Source organism: Sebastes fasciatus, chromosome 8 (assembly GCF_043250625.1).
Source record: "Sebastes fasciatus isolate fSebFas1 chromosome 8, fSebFas1.pri, whole genome shotgun sequence".
Lineage (NCBI taxonomy): Eukaryota > Metazoa > Chordata > Actinopteri > Perciformes > Sebastidae > Sebastes > Sebastes fasciatus.
In genome coordinates, this window is record NC_133802.1 from 33945322 (window position 1) to 33971365 (window position 26044).

Below are 26044 nucleotides of genomic sequence, written 5' to 3' on the forward strand. Positions count from 1 at the left end.
CGCTGTTATTTCACCTTGCAGTTGTTCTGAATGAAAGGTACGGAGACAGAAAGGGGGGGGCAGAGTATCAGAGAATCTCTGTGTGAAAGAGGCTTTAATGAACACGCGCACACACACACACACACACACACACACACATCCAAAGATCTTTTCTTTTTGTTTGTCGTCACTTTTTCCCTCCAGTGCTGAGGAGATTCCCTCCGATGTAGTTTCCCTCTTCTCTGCAGCCTTTTCCCTCTCTCTCTATCTCCCTGCTGAGCGGTCTGTAGGGACTGTGGTGTGAGTGTGTGTGTGTGTGTGTGTGTGTGTGTGTGTGTGTGTGTGTGTGTGTTTGCGTGTGTGTGTGTGTGTGTTTGCGTGTGTGTGTGTGTGTGTGTGTGTGTGTGTGTGTGTGTGTGTGTGTGTGTGTGTGTGTGTGTGTGTGTGTGTGTTGGGGGAGGACTAATTAAACCCCTAGCCAGGACCCCTTGCTGCTCCGCTGTAGAGCCATCTGTATGCTGGGGTGTGCCAGCCTGTTCTCAATCACTGTCGATACTTATACCAACAAAAACTAACGCACTGTAATCCGTATATAATATATATATAACCCACGTAAACGTGAGCCAGGAGAGGAGAGGGTGATACGGATAAAATCTTCTATCCCAATACAGGTCATTTCATATCTTCATAGCAAATGAATCACACATTTCTTTATCTGTTCTAAATGAACCTTAAAGTATTTAATCCTCTTATCAACATGGGAGTGGACAAATATGCTGCTTTATGCAAAATGTATGTATATATTTATTATTGTAAATCAATTAACAACACAAAACAATGACAGATATTGATCCAGAAACCCTCACAGGTACTGCATTTAGCATAAAACAATATGCTCCAATCATAACATGGCAAACTGCAGTCGTAAGTTAGCGTAAGTTTGGAGCGCTATTTAACCTCCTTCATGATGAGCTAGTATGACATGGTTGGTATCGATGGATTCATCAGGTTTGTAGTTTCATATGATACCAGTATCTTCACTCTAGCTTTAAAACTGAGCCCGCTACAACCTCTTGCATGAATGCATTAAAGAAATTAGTGGCGTTAAAACGAATTTGCATTAACGTGTTATTATCGCGTTAACTTTGACAGCCCTGATAAATAATATATAATAAATAGTCTATATGTAATAACCACATGGTAAAGCCTTTTTTTGTATACTCCTGTGTGAATTAAACACTGAGTATTTTCTTATTTAATTAAGAACTTTAATGCAAAATGAACATGAACAGTTTCAAGTGAAATTATGAAGTAAAAAATAGATGTTTCCATACATATACACATTTTTTTAATCGTTATTGAACTGAGTTGTAAAGTAAAGTGTGATGTAAACCTTCCAATCTTTAAATGATATATTTCCTCAAAACCTTTCACATCGAATCTTCTGAGAAATGTGAGTTAGTATGTGCTTGTTATTATCAATTTAATTATGTATCACGATATCTCAATATATGATTTAATCGATTCCATTGAAAGACGATAAATCATCATATTGAATTATCGCCCAGCTCAAAGCCAGGATGGAGAAAAATAGAGGATATGTTGAACATGAACAGATGTTTTCAGGTGTGTGCACCTGCATATTTTTGTTCCTGGATGGAAACTTCATATCCACAGAAAGTATGAAAGCTTTTTATGAAGAAATTGATGGTCAAGTTTTTGACACTGATATGCAGGGCTCATCTTGTACATTCGTTCACTCCATCCGTCTCAAAATCAGAAGTCACTCCCAAACACGCCGATGCTTCCTTCCTTCCTTCTGATCTGGGATATTGGTTGGATCTAATCTTTGAGTGGGCAAGCCTGGGCCTGCCTGGCCGGGTTAATGAATATCCATGACTATGAAATAAGGGGGCGGAGAGAGAGGGTTTGTTGTTAGGGCACCTATGCAAGGCAAGTTGAGAAGGCCCAGGGTAACAAGTGGAGGAGAGGAGAGGCAGGACTTCCCCCTGCATCCTCCATCATGTCCCAGCGACATCGTAGGGACATCAACAAATCGTATCTGTCCGGAGCTTTAAGCTGTGTGGTGTGGTGAGTGGACCACTGTAATAGTAGTTATTTGATGTATAGGAAATGATGCGTGTGGTAGTGGAGACGGATTCCAACTCTGTGTTGACTTCTTTTTTTATTGCTTGATTTTTCAGGTTAGTCGACCTTTAATTTATCTGGTTTATTAAAACTTGACTGATGTAGATTATTTGATTTGTAAGTGATTATATTTTACTATTATAACATGGTTGCTATATATGCTTTGTTATTATAACTCTGTAATGATTTTAATTATTTTTTTATTTGATAATTTTTAATAATTCCTTGCTCTTAAGCTTTTAGTTTTCTGAGTGCGTCTGCTAGTTTTAGTTTTGTTTTCAGATTTTCAGAAAGGTTTAGTTTTAGTTTTACAGTGGTTTTAGATGCCAGCTATAATGTCTCAGTAGTTTGTAGCTGTATACATACAAAATACATGGTTGGAGAGCTCTGTGGGAACGGCCATAATGTTTAATGTTTAGTCTTTGAGCTACTTTAGTGACTGATATGAAGCAATTGCAGCACAGCGCCACCTCCTGGAAGGTCAAGTCTGTTCAATTTCTGAGGTTGACGAAAATTCATGCTGTCTCCTTTTTTCTTAAAGGATAAACGGTACACTACAAGATGTTTCTGAAATTATTTGAGGAGAGAAATAGACATTACAGTAACAGAATATTGATTCATATTTGATCTGCGCTGCCTAGTTTGACTGTTTGATCAGAGTTGGCGAGTGATTGACAGCTGCTCAGAGACGGCAGACACCAGATCAGCTCTGATTGGTTGTTTTCCTCCGGTCTGTGAAATCTTGCAGATGCCGTTAGGAGCATCGGTTGGACACAGAGGAACATGATTATTTTTTCAGATTACCTGTCTCATGCTCTACTGTTATAATCTCATTATTACTTGACGCTTTGGCAACATTGTCCTTCTACATTCATGCCGATGAAGCGTATTAAATGATTGTGTTGGAGGTTGTTGTGGAGTGTAGAAGTTGTAGTATTGCTTAAGTTCAGAGTCATAGTTTCCAAATTGTTGAGCAATCAAACAGATGAAAGAGTGAATCTGTTTAAACTCATCAGGCTGATGTTTGAAAATCAAGTCATCTTGTATATTTTTCATGCATGTATAAATGGCCATGGCTACTTGTGTGCTTATTATAGTATGATATATATATGTATCCTTTGATTACCAGTACATTATATGTTTCTATAGGTTGAATGTGGACCATCTTGAGAATGAATGAACTGCAGGTCTCTTGTATTCCCAACAGGGGGCGACCTACTTTACCTCCTCACCTCTAGTCAACATAGCTGGCGTCAGTTTTCATATGATGCCGTGTCATTCATTCCTGTAGAATACGTTTTCATTCTTGGTCATGTTGTTTCCTGATGTCAGCAGGGCCATAATGTCTCACAACATGTGAGTCAGTGTTGTTAACTGTTTAAGTCTTTAACGGGTGAGACTCTCCTCGTTCTCAGCAGCTCGTAATGTTTCACTCATCTTGACAAGTGAGGGTTGTTGTGGCCGGCTTATCTACGTTTCTAAATGTTTTTAGTCTTTAAAGATCAGCGTTGAGTGGCAGCTACCAGGACGGCTGCCCATAGGGGACATCAGACGCTCACACAGTGAACACACACTTTGCTCACACAGTGGCGGCGGAGGTTTTTAGCTCTGTTTCAACTTGTTGCGGATCGAGTTCAGGTATTAAGACCAAGCACACCTGTGAGTGCGTGGGTTTGTGTGACAGAGTGTGTGCGCGTTTGCATGTGTAAGTGTTTTTTTTGTTGTTGACGCACACACCTGGGCTCACCTTGTGCCTGTAAAGCCCCTTTGACAATACTTATATAGAGGAAGATTTCAAAGGTAGTAAAGGGAGGACAGAATGACTCTTTTATACACCTTTCACCAGAACGCAAACATCAGCCTACATACTCATTTTCATATTTTTCATGAGGTTTAACAGCAAATTCTATAGCGGCCCTATTTCCCACTATGAGACACAAGACTGCTGCTAACAATTATTTCATTAGCATTTAATTAGACGGTTAAAGCAGCAGTGGGTAGAAATGGAGCAAATATGATTAAAAAAAAGTCACTATATCCTGACAGTCATGCATGAGACAGGTAATCTGAAAAAAATCATATGCCTTCTAATGGCATCTGCAGGATTTTACCAAGCCCCCAATTTTCGTAGTGGTCAAACGGCGGTACTACAACTTCTGTGTCCGTCACGTGATGCCATTGGGCACAAAAATACTTTTTCCCATAGACTTACATTGGGAAAGAAACGTCTGTAACTTTTTTTTAGGTGGATCAACTCCCCGGTACGACCACTCTAATAGTCCTTATTTAGCCCTCCTGTTGTCTTCCCATCGACCATGCAACTTTTGTCTTCCCGGGTCAAAATTGATCCGGTCTGGTTTGACTGTTTATAAAGCATACAGTATAAACTATCACCCAATTCTGTATTACACCTTTTTGGCCAACTTCATTCCAACTCATTACCACAAGTTTTACACTTTTTTTGGAATTCATGGTCAATAAACCTAATTTATATGAAATTAAACCTCATTTTTTTGGAAAAAAAATGCAGAAATTATGAATTATTTGGACTATACTCAAAATTGGAAGAATGATGTTGGTGGATTATCACAGACCGGTATATGTCAAAGTTTAGTCAGAATATTACAAATATTATAATATAAAAAAAATGTTTAATGAAAGTGTGAAAGTGTGTTTTTTGCAAAGACCATATAAGGGAAACATCCATTTAATTTTGAGGAAATTAGGTGAAAGACATCCATATTTATGATATAATGAAGTTTGAAAACGGGTCAAATTTGACCCGAAGACAACAGGAGGATTAAATCATTAGGTCCTAAAAGTTGTAAAACGCACTAATAGCTGAATCCAGAGTTATTTCCCTTCCTCCGTTCATGTGAATGAGACCCAGATCGTGACGACGGCGTGACGTTGGGACCCCGTGACCGAGTCATGTGACCGAGTGGACGCTACTGCCCAATGGATGCGGAAGATCGCCGGAAGACCCGGGTACTTTTCCAGACGGAAGTCGAGTCATTTTGGCTTCATGCCACTGAGACACTCTCATAGAAATGAACGGGGCCCCGCCTCCAACGCTATAGACAGTTCTCTTTATACATTCATGGATTTTACAAACCAATCAGAGCTGATCTGGAGCCTGCCGTCTCTGAGCAGCTGTCACTCACTCAAACGGTCAAACTAGGCAGCGCTGATCAAATATGAATCAGTATTCTGTTACGTTAATGCCTATTTCTCTCGTCAGATGTTTTCAGAAACATCTTGTAGTGCACGGTTTAGCTGCAAAATGAAAAAGTTTGTGACCCGGCAGCCATGTTGAGATCAGTTGAGGAAACACCAAGCACCGCCCACCAGCTGGAGCACAGCCAATAGGAACGCTCTCTCTCAATGTAATGACCTGTGATTGGTCAAAGTCTCCCGTCACAGGCTAGATTTTTTAAAGCCTGAAAACAGAGCCATGAGGAGGTGCAGAAGTCTAGTTTTCTCTCAGAACACTTGAATTACAATATGCTGAAAGGTTGTTATTTGCCCAATGATGCCAAAAATATACTGCCACTAAAAGAAAACCTCATGTATGACTCATGTATCACATTAGAAAACCAGTAAAAGTTCATATTAATCCAATCAAAACAGGCACTAGTTGTCCTGACCCCAGATGTCTCCTATATGATGTGTTGTGCTGCATGTTATGTACCTGAGTTGGACTCAATATATAGATCAAAACACCCACGCAAGGCTGCATCCTCATTTAACCTTAACAGTTTGCATTAAGCGCCGGACGTTGACCCGTCCCTCTGCTTTCATCTGATGAACCGTTGCATGAAGTTTAGTTTACATATCCTTGTGTAACTCTGTGCCAGTCTTTGTGTCTGTTTGAGTCATCAGGGTCTGATGTTAAAGGCCTGAAGCAACGCTGAGGTGAAGTGATGCTGTTTAGTATTGCTTCAGGTTGGGGGATCAATAACTTAGAGTATGGTATAGGTGAACAAGTCCCCGGTCTGAATGAACATGAGGAGTGCAATGGAGGTGATCGGGTGAAAGATCGCACGGCTTTCATGGTTTCAGCTGGCTACTCATGTTATCTGTTGTAGTGTTCTCCAGGTGCAAAGAGAATTAAAGAAATATCAAATTATTTGTGAGAGATTGTACTGACAGGTCAATGAGGTATTGAGATTTATTATTTTTTTTAATTATTTTTTTAAATGATTAATTTTACTTTAAGTTTGAGCATTTTAAAATGTTATTAGTCCTCTTTTTTAATCTAATGTTAATATCTAAACCCCCCCCCAAAAAAAGAATTGTTTATTTGTTGAATAATATTCACTATAGTTATTGCATCTGCTTGGTTGGATTTTAGATGTGGATTCTGACCAAAATGTAGTAAAAAAACTCTTTAGTTTGGACCATTAAACATCCATACGTCAGACCGGCAATACGTCATCCAGAGTATAGGCTCTCATCACCACTCCCATCATAGCGTCCCTCGTAGACGGTAACAGAGTAAACAGAGGATGTTGAAACATGTCTCCAAATGTCTACATTAAACAAACCGGTAATAGTAATAGCACCATGCTGAAGAGTTGCTGTGTAAGCGGTTGCACCAACAATAAATCCAACAACACCGATCTCCGATTTGTTCCCCTGCCGTGTCCTAAAAAGATCTAATAGAGGGGCTTTATGGTTCCAAGCTATAGACCACACCAGCATGGTGTCATCGCCGAGGCTGTGCTCCCTTTTGGGGGAAAGAAACTCGTCACATTTTGAAAGAAACAGGAAAATGTCCAAAAGCTGTTGTGTAGCGGGTTAACTGAGGCTTTCACACTGACATTACAGGCACATAAGATACATAAATATCCATTGTCAGTGTGGTAAATGGCTAAATGATGCTGGTGACAGACAACACATAGCCGTATGCGATTCAGTCAAATGTCTGGATCGGCAATATCCGGTCACTGTGTTGGACTGGGGGGACTGAAGTGACATGACGGTGATCAACCTTCACTTATTAAGTTATTGTGAACGCTCAGGTTCAGGCATGGTCGCTAAATAATTATTAGACACGTGCATAAAATAAGTGTTTGTTTAAAGGTAGAGCGTGTAGGATTTGGCGGCATCTGGTGGCGTCTTTGCAGATTACAACCAACTGACTAACTCTCACTCCTCCCTTTCCAAGACTGCGGTAACGTGAGCCGCAGAGTGTAAAACCCGTGGTAACGCCGTTACGTTCGCCTTGCTCAGAGGCCATCAATAGCATAATAACATTTCTTTAGGAGCAACGGAGGTCAGACGGTTTACGAGAAAAAAGGTTGTAATATTACGAGAATAAAGTCATAACTTTACAAGAAAAAAAGTCTTAATATTACGAGAATAAAGATATAACTTTACGAGAAAAAAAAGTCGTAATATTACGAGAATAAAGATATAACTTTACGAGAAAAAAAAGTCGTAATATTACGAGAATAAAGACATAACTTTACGAGAAAAAAAAGTCGTAATTTCAAGAGAATAAAATTATAACTTTACAAGAAAAAAGAAAATAACACGTAAAATTACTACTTTATAATATTATGACTTCATTCTCATAATACTACGACCTTTTTCTCGTAAACCGATGACTTTATTCTCGTAGTATTATGATTTATTTCTTTTCTTCAATGTGGCCCTAATACTCCATCATACCGTCGTACCATAGACCTACAACAATGATAGATAAAAATTAAAAAGTAAACAAAAAAACAGTTATTCTTATCAAGGGTTTGACCCTTGAACTCTTGTTCTTTCATGTGTTTTCCTTCTCTCTCTCGTCTCTCTCTCGTCTCTCTCTCTCTCTCTCTCTCTCTCTCTCTCTCTCTCTCTCTCCCACCCTCCGTCAGACCAGACAGTGTTTACTTAGTGCAGGCCTTCACAAGGTGTTTTGGAGCGTGTGTCTACATGCGCCCCGGCATTGCCGTCTATGTCCGGGCTTGCCATAATTAGAACGTTGTACCATTTTTTGGGTTCCCATCCGTCTCTTTCCCCCTCTCTACTTCTTCTCTCCCTCGTCTCAGTCTATCGTATCTCTCTCTCTCTCTCGCCACACCAGTCCTCACCTTTCTCCCTGTCCTGTCCTGTCCTGGCTACTGATGTGTCCACTGATGCACACCTCACTTGAACTCTCTGGTTAAGGCTATGGTCCCGTTCTCTCTCTCTCTCTCTCTCTCTCTCTCTTTGCTTTGCTGTGTTTGGACGTCTCTGACTGAAGAGTTGACATATGAGCCTAAAGCCTTAGAGGATGTACTACGTAAAGAAGAAGGTAAAAAAACATTTTTTTTTCTTCTTCTTCTTCTTCTTCTTATTTCAGTGTGATCCTGCCATCAGTGTCAGTTATTTGACACACATCTGTTCAGTACAGGGAGCAGGGACACATCTGGATATATCGATGATTTAGATTGCTTGTGTTTTCATATTGTTACGTTTAGGTAGGTTTGTCTTGATGAATGTGAATCAACTGATGTTAAATTGATTGAATAATGGTTGTTCTAAGAAAGTAATTATGTGATGTTGGTACGACGGTTGGCAGGAGGACTCACGGTCCTGTAGTTGGTCGTTTGTGCTTTCTGAATTTTCTGTAGTAGTAGTGTCCCATTATGATGCAAAAAACAATAACTAAAGCAGCTTAAAGCAGTTCTCCCTCTACAGCAGCTTCTAAGTTTGTGTCCAACTCTATATGGGCCTCGCAGAGTGCGTTATTTTTGACACCACACACACACGTCCCTCTTCTCAAACACAGCAGAGAGGACGAGAGGGGAACGGCAGGCAATTAGGCAGATTATGCCTTCGCTTTACAACTCATATAGCCTGAAGGAGGTTATACTGTGAGGACCTCACTGCAACCGCCACTCACACATACAAACACATACATTTGCGTCTCTGCACTGATTTTATCACCAAAAAATCTTTTTCATTCACACAAAAAGTGCTCAGCGTTGATCACCTGCCTAGACAGCTACACATGCACCCGTCCCACACACACATGCAGCGTCACACTACCCGTAACTACCCTGTAATCCGACCTCCCTTTTAAACCTCCGAGCCCCCGTCGTCTCTCCCGCACCTCTACCTGTGCCCTCCCTCCTCCGCCTCCTACCTCCCTCACTCTCTTCCCTCTTCTTTTTCCTCCCCAGTCCCAATACAACTTGCTGAGCAGCAGCATGGAGAGCCTGGGGAGCCGCGCGACGTCCGCCAGCCCCTACAGCTCCGAGAACGCCTCCTCGTCGGCCGTGCCCACCCCCTCGCCCTACTCCCAGCCCAACTCCACCTTCGAGGGCCTGTCGCCTGCCCCGGCCATCCCCTCCAATACCGACTACCCCGGACTGCACTCCTTCCAGGTGTCCTTCCAGCAGTCCAGCACCGCCAAGTCCGCCACATGGACCGTGAGTACACACACTTTCTTGGCTTTTGCATGCAGTGAGTGAGTGTTTCTTCGTTTTCTTTCTCTCTGCCTTACCGAGTAACTGTTGTGCACACACATAAACTTGCACACACAAAGACATTATCTCACACTCACTCAAGCCAGCACATGTGCAGGCGTGTTGCGTGCAAGAGAAAGTAGTGCATCATTCAGTGATTCATCATGTCCTCTGCTCACCTCTCCTAGTCAGATCTAATGCGATGAATGCAACAGGGAACGAGTGGTCCACAAAGTTTTTGTCCATTTCTAACACTCAATCTATTCTAAGAAAACAATGTTTGACTCAGAAAGTCTTTTGAAAAATTACATTTTGGTTCCTGAGACCATTTATCTTGTAAAGCACAAAGTTAAATATTGATTTGAGAAGTTTCCTCTACTGTATCACTCAATGTCTTAGAGTTTATGAAATGTAAGTGTAGGAATTGTTGCATCACATATTGCTACGTTATTTGAGATCAATGCAGTAATAATATATTGTAATAATGTATTATTACATTGTGGTTGTTACTGAAAGTCAACATCTGGTATCAGCTTTGAACGTTTTACTAAGAGGGCTTTAGGGATGCAAAATTGAACCGTTCAATGACGTACAAACTGAACTGTTGCACCACTATTAAAGAAAAAGGTCTGCTAATTATTTGATGAATTGCCAGAGACGTAGAAGAGGCAAACTATCGGAACATACGTATACGTTCAAAATCAGTGTAATGCCATCATAAAATAGAGAACATTCATTACCATAATATAAAAATATCAATCATTATCAGTCAATCTAATTATATATTTTGGAGTTCAAACACATTGGAAATGGTTATTGTTTTTCTTCTCCCTAATGTGCAAAATAAAACGAACCGAACCGAAGCTGTGACCCAAAAAACGCAAAATAAACCGAACCGTTCAATGACGTACAAACTGGGCTTCATATAATATAGAAATATCATTCATTACTATCAATCAATCAATCAATCTATTTATTCTATTTATTTATTTTTGAATTCAAACACATTGGAAATGGTTATTGTTTTCCTTCTCCCTGACGTGCAAAACAAACCAAACCGGAACCATGACCCAAAAACCGCGATACAAACCAAACCGAGAGCTCGTTGAACCGTTGCACCCCCGAGCTTCCATGTGATGAAGAGAAGATTATCCTTAGTTTTGAAATGTTTTGCACATTTAATAGACATAAATGTAAGAAATTTATTCTTTTTACTGCTACTGCAGTATTGCCAACAATACCCAGTAGCTGCAGTAAAAATACTGTAGTCGTACACTACTGAGGTTAGGGATGCACCAATTTATTGGATTTTCGCCTCGTTGGCTACAATCGGCCTATTGGCGAATAAGAAGACATTCGCCGCTGGCAGTGGCCGGTGTTTATGTGCTGCATTCATTTTGTGCTGATTTAATTACATTTAATTTATGTTTCACAAAATGTTTTTGTTGGGGTAGGTAATAAATTCCTCTCATTGAGTAGGAAGTTGAATGCAGGCTAAAAGGACTTTTGAAGCACTTATTTTTCATGTAAAGTCAGAGATAAAAAGACGTAATATTATGAGAATAAAGTTATAATTTTATGAGAATAAAGTCAGAAGTTTACGAGAAAAAAAGTCAGAATATTATGAGAATAAAGTCAGAAGTTTACGAGAAAGAAAGTCATAATATTACGAAGATAAAGTCAGACGTTTACGAGAAAAAAGTTATAATTTTATGAGAATAAAGTCAAAAGTTTAAGAGAAAGAAAGTCGTAATATTATGAGAATAACGTCAGAAGTTTACGAGAAAGAAAGTCGTAATATTACGAAGATAAAGTCAGACGTTTACGAGAAAAAAGTCGTAATATTCTGAGAATAAAGTCAGAAGTTTACGTGAAAACATTTCGTAATATTATGACTTTATTCTCAAAATGTGGCCCTAATACTCCATCGTAATTTTAAAGATTGTTTCATAAAATTGTTCGATTTAATTTGTGCTCATTCAAGATGTGAGTGAAGGGCCGAATTACTTTAAGAGTGAAGTCAGTTCAGTTATTTTTTTACATAATGAAGATGTCTTTGTTTCCCTGGCACCAAAAGGGGGAATAAATAATAACAAAATAAACAACAACAAAATATCGGTATCGTCTAACGGTCCATCATTTTGCAACCGGTGCATCCCTCACTGAGATGATACATTTGACCTTTTTATGAGGTACAAAAAGAATGAAATTAGGGCAAGACGTCACCAAACCACACAACCACCCTGTGAAGTGATGGTGGTGAGAGACAGGTGAAACGGGAGCTGTGTAATTTGTCATGACCCGATGTGAATTCTCCTGCTGGAGAGGTGTCACCTCCGACTGTCACACAGTTGACCTCCCTGAAACAAGAGACCAAGGAGACAAACTGCACTTCCTTCACTCTGTGTGCGTGTGTGTGTGTGTGTGTGTGTGTGTGTGTGTGTGTGTATGTGTGTGTGTGTGTGAGCGTTCAGGCCTGTGGATGTCTCTGTGTTTGCTGAAGTAACCATGCGTGGTGGGCTCCTTTACTCAGCCCTCAGTGATGTAAGAAGATCCCCCTCTGGACATCAGAGCGGTGGTCTTTGACCTGCTGCCTTTTCTTCCTCTGCTCTTAACACACACTCTCGGCTGTCACCTCTGGCGCCTAAAGTTTCGTCCTGTCCTCTCCTAAAATCTGTCTATCATCTCCTTTCCCTCACTTCTATTCTCTGACTCAAAAATCTTTCTCACGGCCAAACTACATGGACAGAAACGAAGGAAAACACGGACAAGAATTATTAGCTCGTTTTACCTGAGAAATCACTGCAATGAAATATGTCAGAAACCTGTTTCGACTTGTTTGGTTAAACATGATCCATGAACTACTCTGCCCTTCAGATTAACCTGGTCCCATCGTACGACGAAGTATTAGGGCCACACTGAGGGAAATAAATAAATCTGAGATTACGAGAATAAAGTTGTATAATATTATGGGAATAAAGTCATAATATTATAAAGTAGTAATGTTACGTGTTATTTTAGAGGGGAATTAGTGTGAAAATGAGGAACGTGGAGCATCTTGTGAAGTTATACTTTAGTTTAGATTTCACAAATAACCAAATACTTCATCTTTTGGCTCATCAGCAGCACATTATCATCAGTATCAGGACCTGGAAAAGATTGTGCAAGAAACTGAGTTTATTCTGAAGAAAGAAACACACGGACCTGATGGAGAAACTGACTCTTTAGAGGAGGAAATTACTTTATTCTAACAAAATTATGACTTTATTCTCGTAATATTAGGACTTTTTTTCTCATAAAGTTCTGACTTTATTCTCGTAATATTACGACTTTTTTCTCATAAAGTTCTGACTTTATTCTCGTAATATTACGACTTTTTTCTCATAAAGTTCTGACTTTATTCTTGCAATATTATGATTTTTACGACGAAATTTTTATGTAGACGAATATTAAAAAAATAATAATAATATATCCACAGAGCCTTTAGAAAGCTGCCCAATCAAAGTATGGCTTTTCCTATAAAAATTATTATGATTGTGAATTAATCATTTAAAAAGTTTTGGCGGGTCCAAAATGAATGTTTTGTTTATCTCTGTGGAGGATATCTGACGTTTGGTTCCCACTTCCAACAAGGCTAATGAGCCAATAGTATAACAACGTTAGTATCACGGATAATGTGATTGACGGTAAGTGCCTGGCAATGACTTGTTGTGAAGTAAATGCAATGGAACGGGGGAGGGAGAATGTGACATCTAGTGGCTGAATGTTGTTAATATAAGTAATAGTGCCTTTAAGGAAATATATCAAATCAAAGCTTGATAATGCCCCAACAGATCCTCTGTTCTTTACTCCCCTTTACAACAGAATAAACTCCTCTTATCGATTTTGGTTTGCACAGATGATAGTTTGAAAATCATCCCAATTTTATAAACAAAGAAGACGGTTTTGAAATTCACCTGCCTGAACGATTCAAGTCACAGCAGGTTTTTTTTTGCTACCAGGAGACGAAAGACAAAGGAGTTTTTGACTGGCACATGACTTAAGATTGAGATGATGACGCAGCAGAAAAAAGGGTTGTGAGTGAAACCTGTGATTATTCAGATTCCTCTGCTGCCATTAAACAGGAGGGATTAGAACGAGAGAGAGCGACTGGATGATTGTTCATAGCTTTTATGGAGTTTACTGTAATGCACGCCTGATTATAAGATAGGCGAAGTATCAGACGATGTATTTAAGCGTTATTATACAGTAGTGATCATGTAGGATACTGTGTGATACCACCGATCGCCTTAAAAGAAGCCTTAAGGCCCAGACACACCAAACCGATATCAAAGAACTAGCGGCGACGAAGGCCGACTGTTGCGTTGCCTCGCGTCGCCTTTGTCTTGGCAAAAAGTTGCACCCGAACACACCGCAAAGACTACAGCCGACGGTCGACAACCACGTACGTCCTGCACCTGCGTGAGAGGAAATAACTCTCCACACCAGCAGGTCACGGTGGCCTGTATTCGTCATTCAAAAAGGGAAACCAGAACACCGAGGACGGCGGATATGCAAGCCGCTATTATGACACGTACATGAAGTCTCTCTCTACTCCGAGTCCCTCACGGATGACTGAGCTTCTCACCCTATCTCTAAGGGAGACGCCAGCCACCCTCCTGAGGAAACCCATTTCGGCTGCTTGTACCCGCGATCTAGGTCTTTGGGTCATGACCTGCAGCCCTCATGACCATAGGTGAGAGTAGGAACGAAGACTGACGTTAGATCGAGAGCTTTGCCTTCCGGCTCAGCTCTCTTTTTCGTCACAACGGTGCGGTAAGGCGAATGCAATACCGCCCCCGATCTCACGTTTCATCGTCCCCTCACTCGCAAACAAGACCCCGAGGTACTTGAACTCCTTCACTTGGGGTAAGGACTCATTCCCTACCCGGAGTAGGCAATCCATCGGTTTCCTGCTAAGAACCACGGCCTCAGATTTAGAGGTGCTGCTCCTCATTCGCAGCCGCTTCACACTCGGCCGCGAATGAGATGAAGATGAAAAATGAGAAGAGCCGTCTGTGTGTATCCTCTTGACTTTACTCGTTGACTTGCTTTCCTCACGTCCGTTTCTCTTCTCGTGCACCGATTCGGTTAAGCTGAACAGCCAATCAGAGCGGTTTCTCTCACCGACGGGCGCCGCCGCCGCCTCTTATTTTATTGTTGGTCATTGTTGCTTTGAAAATATATTTATATAATATTTATATAATTTAGTTTTACTACTTGTGTACATAACAGTCATGTCTCTTCCTCACCTTTATTTATCCAGCTTTGTTGTATTCCTGTGTCAGTACGTTTAGAGAGATGCATATCAAACTGACTCTGATTCGGAGGTTTGCATCGTGTCGACGAGGCATTTTAAAAGTGTTCCTTCTGAAAAGAAAAAAAGAGATTACGGTCAAGCCTCTTGGAATGAATCCGTTTCTACTAATGGGAGGGGATTTCCCAAAAAATAACACTGGGGGTGCAAGAGGATTTGTGTGAGTCTAATGTGCATGCACAAGTGTGTGTGTGTGTGTGTGTGTGTGTGTGTGTGTGTGTGTGTGTGTGTGTGTGTGTGTGTGTGTGTATTTATGCAGAATTCAGGCCCCAAGTTTGAACATGCTTGAAACAAAAGGACGGCTAAGACTGAGTCACCTCGTCTGAATGAAGGAGTTAACGGTTTCTTACTGATTTCTTGTAGCCTCCGGCGGTGGGGAATGCCGATTGCCATAGGGGCATATTGACTATAATCAGTTACCTAGACGCCCCTCTGCCTCCCACTGAGAGCGGGTGGCATGCAGCGCGCTTTGGGAGATGAGAGGAGAAATGCAGCTGCCTATTGCATCAAGCATTTCTCATTAAATCTTAATGATTGACGGGAGGTTTTGCGGCTACCGAACCAGTCGGCTTCATCGTTCAACGGGAGAAAGAACAGAAATCTGTCTATCATCTCCTTTCCCTCACTTCCATTCTCTGACTCAAAAGTCTTTCTCACGGCCAGACTACATGGACAGAAACGAAGGGAAACACGGACAAGAATTATTAGCTTGTTTTACCTGAGAAATCGCTGCAATGAAATATGTCAGAAACCTGTTTCAACTTGTTTGGTTAAACATGATCCATGAACTACTCTGCCCTTCAGATTAACCTGGTCCCATCGTACGACGGAGTATTAGGGCCACACTGAAGAAATAAATCAATCTGAGATTTAGAGCATAAAGTCATAATATTACCACGTTATCATCAGTATCAGGACCTTGAAAAGATTGTGCAAGAAACTGAGTTTATTCCGAAGAAAGAACCACACGGACCCGATGGGGAAACTGACTCTTTTGTGGAGGAGGACATTATTTTTTTCTCATAACATTACGCCTTTTTTTCTTGAAATAGTATGACTTGGAATATTCCTAATAACTTGATTAAAGGTCTGATGGATAACATTTTTATGTAGACAAATATATATATCAGCTTCATCGTTCAACAGGAGAAAGAACAGAAGAGAAAACCAGGAGAAGAGATCCGTTTTCTTTCTCATCTATCATAATGTTTCCACATACAGTAAGTCCATTCAAGCTCATGTTAAGCTCGTCTGGTAATCCTCCAGTCCCCCTCTGTCTCGTCAAGACACTGTGATTAGTGATAATAGCTCTGAAACTCTGCCGCTCTCACTCCTCTCGAAGATGATTCCTTGGCTCGGACGCGAGGCGAGCATCACCGTGGCTGGAAATGAGATCTAACACCTTCAGCCTTGTCAAATAAGAAGACCTCTTTCTTCCGTACACTCGGGCTCCAGGTTGTGTGTATGTGTGTGCGCGTACAGTATGTGTCAGGAGTGGGAGGGGTGTGATGCGGTGGTGTGCGGGCTCGAGCATGCACTGCGAGGCGGCTTGTCAGAAGCTGCTCTTCCCAGCTATTAGCCTCTCTCCGTTAGGAAGCAGGTCCCAACACGCCCTGCGTGATGCGTCCTTCCCTTCCTCCCCCACAATGCATCATCTAGCAGCCACATCACCACCGGCCTTCCTGCCGAGCGTCGGATCGGGGAAAACACACTCGATGAGGAAGATTTTTCACACAGATGTGTTTTGTCGATGACAACACATGAGTACATGAAGTTGTTCATGTATTCAGATCAATTTGTACTACAAATACAAGTACATTGTATAGTTGCCCAGGAGATGAAGTACTAAAGAAAACAAGATATCTTAACTAATTTAATCCCTGTCCCAACATTGGTCAGGAGTGTTCAACGCTGTGAGAGGCCATTCATAATGTGAATTCTTTGGTCTATTCTGCTGTGTATCCCTTAACACCTGTGTAACACTGTGTGTATGCCGTCCTGTCTAGAGGACTTTTACAATCTCCATGGACTGTGCTATAAATCAATCCTTCAGCGTATGGTGAATATGAACACTTTACTGCGGTAAAAAGAAAGGGAAACTTTCCAGTAAAATTCATTTCACTTCAATATAGCAGTTTTAAGCTCAACCATGTTGTTCGTTTGCGAGTACGAGTACATGAGCACAGTATCGGACCCGATACCCGATACTGGAACTACAGAAAAACCGAGATAAGAGCTGTAAAGAATCAGTCTCTAAAGGTCACTACATCTTTCCTTATTTCCCCTTAAAGTCCCTTAAAGTCCCTTAAAGCCCCTTAAAGTTTGTGACATCCTCACACAAATCTAGTTAGAGCAGAGCTGGAGCAGAGTCCGAAGAGTTTGGTTCAGTTGACCAATCAGAGCAGACTGGGCCACAGACAGTATGAGGAAATTAAAGTGTTTTTTTGAACATTTAAGCGTGTAAACATGTTCTAGTAGAAACCCAAAATACAAGTATGCACCTGAAAATAAGCATAATAGAGATAAACCGTAATTTTAACAGCAATTACTGCGACGTCAGAGAAAATGTAGGAGACTCTCTATAACAATTTTCTATATTGATTTGAATCCAATATAATTATAGACTGTATATAAATCCAGCTTAAGCTGTGTGGATTTGTATGGCGTACATAATGTAAAGCTCTGTGCCGGTGTGTGTGTGTGTGTGTGTGTGTGTGTGTGTGTGTGTGTGTGTGTGTGTGTGTGTGTGTGTGTGTGTGTGTGTGTGTGTCAACGTATTTGATATTTGGACAGTTAAGCGAATTTGCGGCGGGCAAGCTGTTGCTTGTGTATACGGATGACGGTCTGGCAATTATCACCCCGTCTCCAGGAGCCTGTTAGGACCTGCCTCCACTGGTCCACCGCGTAGAGACAGGGAGGGATGGAGGGATGGAGGGATGGATCGATGGGATTGCAATGACAAATGACAACTAAATAGTTAGTTACAGGATTATACAGAGCTCCTGTAAAGTCATGATCACATGACACATTTGATTAAATGTATACAAGCTGCTGATATGCGTATTTTATAGCTCAAATTACAGTGCAATGTTCATGATCATATCACCGTCTGCTGTAGACCTTTAGTCCATAAAACTTAGTGGTAGAAATGATAGCGGTTCTTTGCAAAGTTATTACAGGACGTAGTCGGTTTGTTACGGTTAATCTGATAAAGAAATTTCTTTGAAAATTGGTGGAAAGTTAAACAATTGGCCAAAGTTTATGGTGCAGTTTTAGGACATTTTAAAGGATTTCTTAACGTTTTTGAACATTTCTATCTTCATGTAATCCAATCTTTTTCCTTTCTCCTTCCTCTCCATCCCTTCATCCTTCTCTATGTCCTGAAACAAAGTTTATCCATCACTCAGCCTCTCTTGTCTGTACCAGAACATACAAACACATCAGATACTGTACATTTATTGATTTGCTGCACTTCACTTCTGACAACGACACATGGAGCTGAACTCACAGATTTTGTGTGTGCATGCCTCTCCTTCGTCGCTGCGTGTGCACACTAGTCTCTGTGGTGGACGAGTTGAAACGTCTCCCTTGGCATCCGCACCACCAGAAGACTGAAAAGACAAAAACGTAATTTATGACTTTTTCATGCACTCTGTGATGTTCAAAAACAATGTCACCCAACGCTGATCCCCGCTGATCCCACAGCTCATCAAAAGATCTCTTCTCTTTTTTCTTGTGCAATGGTCCCGTTGACAGCAATTTTAGAGCGCAGGTGGAATTTAAAACTGTTATTGACCTCTTTTTGTGGGTCTTTAACATTTGTTCACTAAGTTAGTCTCTACTTCGAAGCACCTGCAGAATATACCTGTATTCACCGAAAGATATGGTGCACCTTTGCAAAGGTGAGGTAGAGTCTGCATGTGACAAATCTGAATGGCTGTGTCCGAAGCAGCCTACTACATACTAACTCACGAACGCAGAATGCAGTATGTACTGTATACTGCATACTGCGTTCGTCAGTAGTATGTAGTATGGAACATAAATCCATTTGTTTTGTAGTATGCTAGGCCGGGTTACTAGTATAATAGGAGGTTTCGGATACAGCCAATGACTTGTTGAATCACATGTTTTCTGATCTGTGCTTGTATCCCCCAGATCCCAGCACAAGTGCTTGTAAGCAAATAAATCCGTCTTTGAATGGACATTGGAGCTGTCTGTGTTTAGTTGGAGTGTACGCTAAAACTGTCAGCGGTTAATCCACCGTCATCATCATCAAACACAACGCAGACTGTTGGCTGTCACCACCGTCAGCGGGACAAAAGAGAGTTAACGGGGCCGTTATGAACCGTGTATAGAGGTAGTAAAGAGAAGAAGAAAGACCTCCCGCTAGGCACCCCAGATACCCAAATATACCGTATGTGCACAAGCACTGAAAAAGTGAGTTTTTCATGATATGTGATCATGCTGGAAAGTAAACCATTGGTCATTGGAGATGTGATTGTTGCTGCAAGAAAAAGTCCCCCGGTCTGTAAATAACGAAGTTCATCTGGTTGCTTCATCTCAGACAAATTATTTATTCATGGTATGGACGAGCTGTTGAGACTTGTCAGGGAAAGCTAGGTGGGAAAAAGGTAATGTTGTGCACAGGTATTTCCATTGCCCTCGAGGGAGGGCTCATGGCTAAGGGTGTGTGTGTAAGTGTGTGTGTGTGTGTGTGTGTAAGTGTGTGTGTGTGTGTGTGTGTGTGTGGTTATAAGGGGCTTAGTAACGGTGTCACAACAAGGAATCCAAGCAGTTGTTGTTGGAATGAGTCTTTTCCCAGCCGTCATCGGGGCCAGAGGCTATCTGGTGTCTGGGAGACTCAAACCAGAGTCTGGATCATCAGTGGGGAAATTATTTTTTTAAAACGATTACATTTAAATTTGAAGAATTTAACCGATCGTTATGCGACAGAAGAATCTCTTAAATCCTGGGCGTTATAAGTAGCAGTAAGGTGCAGAAGGATCAAAGTCCAAGACTCCAAATTAAAAAGAAAAGTCTTCTTTTGAAAGGACAACGATGAGAAGTTGAGGGTAAAGCATATAAAGGGGAAAGCATGGTGTGACTTCTGGGGTTAAAGTGGTACAGCAGCAATTTTGGGGACTGACAAGACCCTCCCTGCCTCCTGCAGGCCGACTTCTTTCACACTTCACACTGCCTGGTTGTAATACCGTTAGGTCTAGCAAGTCTCTTTGTGAAACTTTCTCAAACAAATGCAACAGTGCCAACAGAGCTAACAGTGTTAACTGAAAGGTTGGTGGTACGGCGCCGTCAGTCAGGACGGCGTTATCACCTGTAACCGCCATATGAGAGCAGTGCAGAGCAGCGACCTTGAGCTAGCCAGTGGGGCAAGCTCACTAAATGCACTAAATGTACACACGGCCGGCCCGGCTATATCAACAAAGCACAGAGAAACTCATATTACAACCAGTGTGGTTCTTTCTAACAGCCAGCAGAGAGCGACTCCTCTGATTGTATAGAAGTCTATGAGAAAATGAGTCTACTTCTCTCTTGATTTATTACCTCAGTAAACATTGTAAACATGAGTTTATGGTCTCAATCTCTAGTTTCAAGTCTTCTTCAATACAGCATGATGTTCATTTAGTAAATGATGGTCCCATTTAGAATCAGATAGACCATAAAGCAGGGGATGCTTTAGGGCGGGGCTACCTTGTGATTGACAGGTCGCTACCACGGCGTTGTCCGGTCTGGGAGTTGTCCGTGTTTTCGTCTTACAACTTTAACTCTTTCACTCTCTCGTGTCACTTCTGGTTGCAAAAAACCAAGATGGTAACGGGCAAAATGGCAAGCTCGAGGCTTAAACCACAAACCAATCAAATACCACAATGCACAAAATGACAGTTAAATGTCATATATGCATCTTGAGCTGTATGTACTGTATAGGCTGCGGTGTAGTAGCAAGTCCACACAGGACATCTGTCTTCTCAGTTTTTTCTCTGCAAGGTCTCAGTTTGATTCCCACAGGGAAGATTTTTAAGATTTCGTGATTGTGTCGGGGCATGTTAAGGCTTCTCCGTCCCTTGTCACGCTGTCTTTGGATACGTCTGTACTGGCATTTACACACATACATGCACATATATGCATGCATGCGTGTATAAACTGAGGAATCACTGAAGACACACAGCTCAGCATGTTCTCACTGAACTTTACTTTAACGGACGGAGACAGTAAAAATCGGATATTTATTTATCGTCCATTCTTTCTTTTCTTTTTTTTCAGCTCGTATACACACTGAGACACAAACATTTTTTTTCCTTTTGAACTTCTGCCTCTCTTCCGCCATCTCACATTACTACCCACAAACCCACTCTGCTGGATAATAATCATTTATTCATTCTAATAACACAGTAATTACCTCTTCTATACAGATTTACTGCTGACTGTTTTACAGTCCTTGTGTATTTTTCCCTTTCCTCAAATGACACAATTTGTTCTCCGGTCATAATTGTATGTGATAATAACAGCCTGTTCCTGTGGTCACACAACCCACTATTTAATCATCATATTATCACGCAGCTCTTTATTCGTCCACCTTGTGTTCTGTTATTAAAAATACTTTTTGGCTGCCGTGCTGATGGATGAGTTAACGGCTCAAATCACGTCATTTTCAACACAACAATTCCTCCTCCTGAGACGTTATTTTGCTCTGACGTCAGTGGTAGTGAGATTAACTCTTTCCCTCCTTAGGATATATTATCTTTCTGCTACTTCTTGAGAGCATTTACGTGAAACTGAGAAGACACAACTCCCAGTTTACATGTCTTTAAAGCAGCAGCGGGTAGAAATGGAGTCATTTTTATAAAACGGTCACTATATCCTGACAGTAGTGCACGAGACAGGTAATCTGAAAAAAATCATGTTCCTCTGTGTCCTCCGGTGCTCCTAATGGCATCTGCAAGATTTCACAGACCGGAGGAAAACAACCAATCAGAGCTGATCTGGAGCCTGACGTCTCTGAGCAGCTGTCAATCACTCGCCAACTCCGATCAAACAGTCAAACTAGGCAGATCAAATATGAATCAATATTCTGTTACGTTAATGTCTATTTCTCTCCTCAAATGTCTTCAGAAACATCTTGTAGTGCACGGTTTAGCTGTAAAATGAGAAAGTTTGTGACCCGGCAGCCATGTTGAGATCAAGCTGAGGAAATACCAAGCACCGCCCACCAGCCGGAGCACAGCCAATAGGAACGCTCTCTCTCTGAAATGACCTGTGATTGGCCAAAGTCTCCCGTCACGGGGTACATTTAAAGCCTGAAGACAGAGCCATGAGGAGGAGCAGAAGTCTCTCTCAGAACACCTGAATTACAATATGCTGAAAGATTATTATGGATATTTTTGTCCAATGATGCCAAAAACATTCTGACTACTGCAGGTTTAAGTTTAATTTACTAATAGGTTGTTCATAAAATATACATGTGAAGGCATTAATTGATATTTTCTTGACTAATGGGTCTGATTCTTTATGGATGTTCATGTCTTAAAGTGTAAATTGGAAGTTAAAATTAAGAAAGAAAGAAAGAAATCCTGCAGTTGTGGATCCAAATTTGAGCTGTGATCAGCATTTTGTTGTACAAAGCATTAGTTCACACTCCCTTTGAGAGAATATTTGAGGCAGACAGCTGTTTCATTGTACACCATGTATGAACCCAGACCGCTGACCGGTCCTCTGTGTGTGTGTGTTCTTCCCCCATCCAGTACTCTCCCTTGCTGAAGAAGCTCTACTGTCAGATTGCCAAAACCTGTCCGATCCAAATCAAGCTGTCCTCCTCTCCTCCTCATGGCAGCATCATCAGAGCCATGCCCGTCTACAAGAAGGCGGAGCACGTCACAGAAGTGGTCAAACGCTGCCCCAACCACGAACTGGGACGAGACTTCAACGACGGTATGATCTCAACAAGCCCGGTCCTTTCACCAGAGATGACTGTACTCAGACATTTTATACTTTTACCCAACATACGCCAATAACATCGTTAAAAATAATTTATGATAACGCGTTATTATCGCGTTCATCGTAACATTTTTTGACTGTCAGGTATGTGTGATGCTTCGACTGAGATCAACCAACTGCGTCCTTACCTGTTGTTCCATCATTATCTCCACAGGTCAAGCAGCCCCGGCCAGTCACCTGATCCGGGTGGAGGGGAATAACCTCAGTCAGTACGTGGACGATCCGGTCACCGGCCGGCAGAGCGTCTTCTTGCCGCATGAGGCTCCACAGGTTGGTGGTTCATCAGCTGTTGTGTATCTGTAAAAACACACAATGCATTGTATTAGGTACCTTAGGGACTGTAGGCATGACCTCAAACAATTGAAGTTATGGTCTAGAGCAGGGGTCAGCAACCTTTACTATCGAAAGAGCCATTTTAGGCAGAGAAAAAGAAAAAAAGGTATGAAGGTAACACAGTTTAAAGTCTAAGTATATAATATATAAGTCTAATGCAGTGAGGGCCAAAGAGACAATGTACTACGGAGTATTAGGGCCACATTGAGGGGAAAAACAATCGGAGATTACAAGAATAAAGTCATAAAAAAGTCGTAATATTACGAGAATAAAGTCATAACTTTAAGAGAAAAAAGAAAATAACACGTAAAATTACTACTTTATAATATTATGACTTTATTCTCGTAATCTCAGTTTTATTTTTTTCCTCAATGTGGCCCTAATACTCCGTCGTACCGTCGTACCATAAACCTACAACAATGATAAATAAAAATGAAAATGTAAACACAGAACAGTTATACATTTCCATTTTTATAAAATCCACAGCGAGCCACTGGAGAGGGGCTAAAGAGACGCATGTGGCTCTGGGGCCGCAGGTTTCAGACCTCTGGTCTAGAGTGAATGTACAAAATATTTACTCTTTTCATGAAGTATTCTGATGAAGTGAATCCTCATTGATTTCCATCCATCTCAATATCTGAACGACGTCCCTGATATTTTGTACATTCAGCCCAAATGGTGCTCAAGACACACAATGGATCAGTCGAGCTCGTTCCAAAGAAACAGTGAATTTCGATGAGGTACTTCATAGGAAGCACATCTATAAATAAAGATGCCGGGCATGTCCAAACAAGCGTAAGAGTGGGGAAATCATCATGTCTGTGATTGCACCTGGGGAGGTTAATGAAGAGCATGATTGACTTGCCTCACATCAGAGTGCACTGCAACACTGCCCTCTGGTGGTGGAGTGACATATTTACTGTAAAACGGGAGGTTTGCTTCTGTGCCGACGTGCACATTTAATTAAAACTTGACTATTTTGTGTTTCAGGTGGGGACAGAGTTCACCACCATCCTGTATAACTTCATGTGTAACAGCAGCTGTGTTGGCGGCATGAACAGGAGGCCCATCCTCATCATCATCACTTTGGAAACCAGGGAGTAAGTCAATTCACAATTCATACACGCAGACAGTTCAAACATGGTTCTTCTTTGTAATCTATTAAGTAATTCTCAGCTCTTTGTCGTGTGGATTTGGATTCTATGAATTTACAAATGTTCTACGACAGTACGTACTGGCAAATGGTACAGGACAAAACCTACCAACCCACAGATCAATGGGAAGCGAAGAACATACTACATTATACACATCAGATTATATACACTTCTGTCCACTTTTAGTTGATTAGTTGACTAATCGGTCATTTTGGTCTTACACCTCTTCCTAACATACAGCGAGTGAGCGAATTCTGGCGAATGGAGAGTGAAAAATTGTTGAGATAAACTACAAGCGATTGCAATATTGATTAACTGTCAGCATCAATTTTGACCATTGAAAACAGGTTGGAGGTGCGTGAACCTTTGCATAAATAGAGCGAGGGCGAGCAATTTTTCAAACAAGCGACACGTCGCTTTGTCTGTTCGCTGACGCACGGAGCTGGTTAGGACGTTTTCATCGGGAAAAACTGAAACAATCTGACGTTCGCATCGCGTCCAGTTAGGAGGAAACGTCAGTCGATTTCTTTAGTTGTTTAGTCATTTTTTTATGCCTTTTTCAGGCTTAATGACTTATCTCCAAGATACTTCTGAGCACGTCTCTGGTAAACAGCAGATTTAAAGTGCTGCTTTTGTGTGATTCTTTGTGGAGAAACTCAGTTTTACAGATCTGTCAACTAAATCAACTAACCGAGACAAAATTGTATGAGTGTTAGTCGTCAAAAAAATGTCTTCGGTCGAGGACAGCCCTTGATAATGTACATTTTAAAACAGTATTGTTGCAGCCAAAGAGTACAGTGTGAGACTATTCAGCGCACTGATCCACACAGCTAAAGTAAAACTGAACTTTGAATGTTAGAGGACCTACATTTTCTTGAATATATTTTTCTATCCCGAATCATCTCTGCAGTGGTCAAGTGTTGGGCAGAAGGTCGTTTGAAGGTCGGATATGTGCGTGTCCCGGCCGAGACCGCAAAGCAGACGAGGACCACTTCAGGGAACAGCAGGCCCTGAACGACAGCGTGGCCAAAAATGGTTGTGCCAACAAGCGCAGTGAGTTGAATTGAACTGAATGACATCATGTTAACTACACATTAAATTGTTTTTCATATGTCGTGTCTTGCTGTCTGGCTGTTGGTATACATTCAACAACCTGATATCTTGGTCCTCAAAATGAATTGGTGAAATATGTTAATATGTCATAACTCTGTTTCTGTCGTCCGCAGACTTCAAACAGAGTCCGACGAATATTCCCAGTCCGAATATTAACATGAGGAAGAGGCGGCACGGAGATGAAGAGATTTACTATATTCCTGTAAGAGCCTTTCACACACTGGAAGTAGTGTTGACAGTGTAACACAGACAGAAGTTATAGCATGTTTGACTGCCTATAATGTGATGTTATTGTGCGTGTTTGTGTGTGTAGGTTCGTGGTCGGGAGAACTTTGAGCTGCTGATGAAGATTAAAGACAGTCTGGAGCTGGTGGAGCTGGTGCCGCAGCCGCTGGTCGACTCCTACAGACAACAAACACAGCAGCAACTTCTGCAGAGACCGTGAGTCACTCCAACACTAACGTTAAACATTATGCACAAGCACGCAGACAGCTGCTGGTACACAT

General features: G+C 41.4%; 1 protein-coding gene and 1 long non-coding RNA gene across 3 annotated transcripts in view; one reads left to right on the forward strand and one right to left on the reverse strand.

Annotated features, from left to right (window-relative positions):
* The window catches only part of tp73 (tumor protein p73), a 36493-nt gene that overhangs the window by 2487 nt on the left and 7962 nt on the right, over nt 1-26044 (forward strand). Inside the window, exons 1-8 of one of the 2 annotated variants that reach the window (XM_074642588.1) lie at nt 8116-8416; nt 9288-9536; nt 22686-22872; nt 23093-23208; nt 24262-24371; nt 25336-25478; nt 25652-25740; nt 25852-25979. In XM_074642588.1, coding sequence (XP_074498689.1) covers nt 8396-8416; nt 9288-9536; nt 22686-22872; nt 23093-23208; nt 24262-24371; nt 25336-25478; nt 25652-25740; nt 25852-25979 — 1043 coding nt within the window. In that variant the 5' untranslated portion in view covers nt 8116-8395. Of the gene's footprint in view, nt 1-8115; nt 8417-9287; nt 9537-22685; nt 22873-23092; nt 23209-24261; nt 24372-25335; nt 25479-25651; nt 25741-25851; nt 25980-26044 lie in introns of those variants that run through there. The other variant, XM_074642589.1, reaches the window with a different exon arrangement.
* Nucleotides 18427-26044, reverse strand: part of LOC141772007 (uncharacterized) — a 100759-nt gene continuing 93141 nt past the window's right edge. Inside the window, exons 5-6 of the long non-coding RNA XR_012594810.1 lie at nt 23067-23235; nt 18427-18539 (exon numbers count right to left, since the gene is read on the reverse strand). This is a non-coding gene — a long non-coding RNA (uncharacterized LOC141772007). The remainder of the gene's footprint in view (nt 18540-23066; nt 23236-26044) is intronic.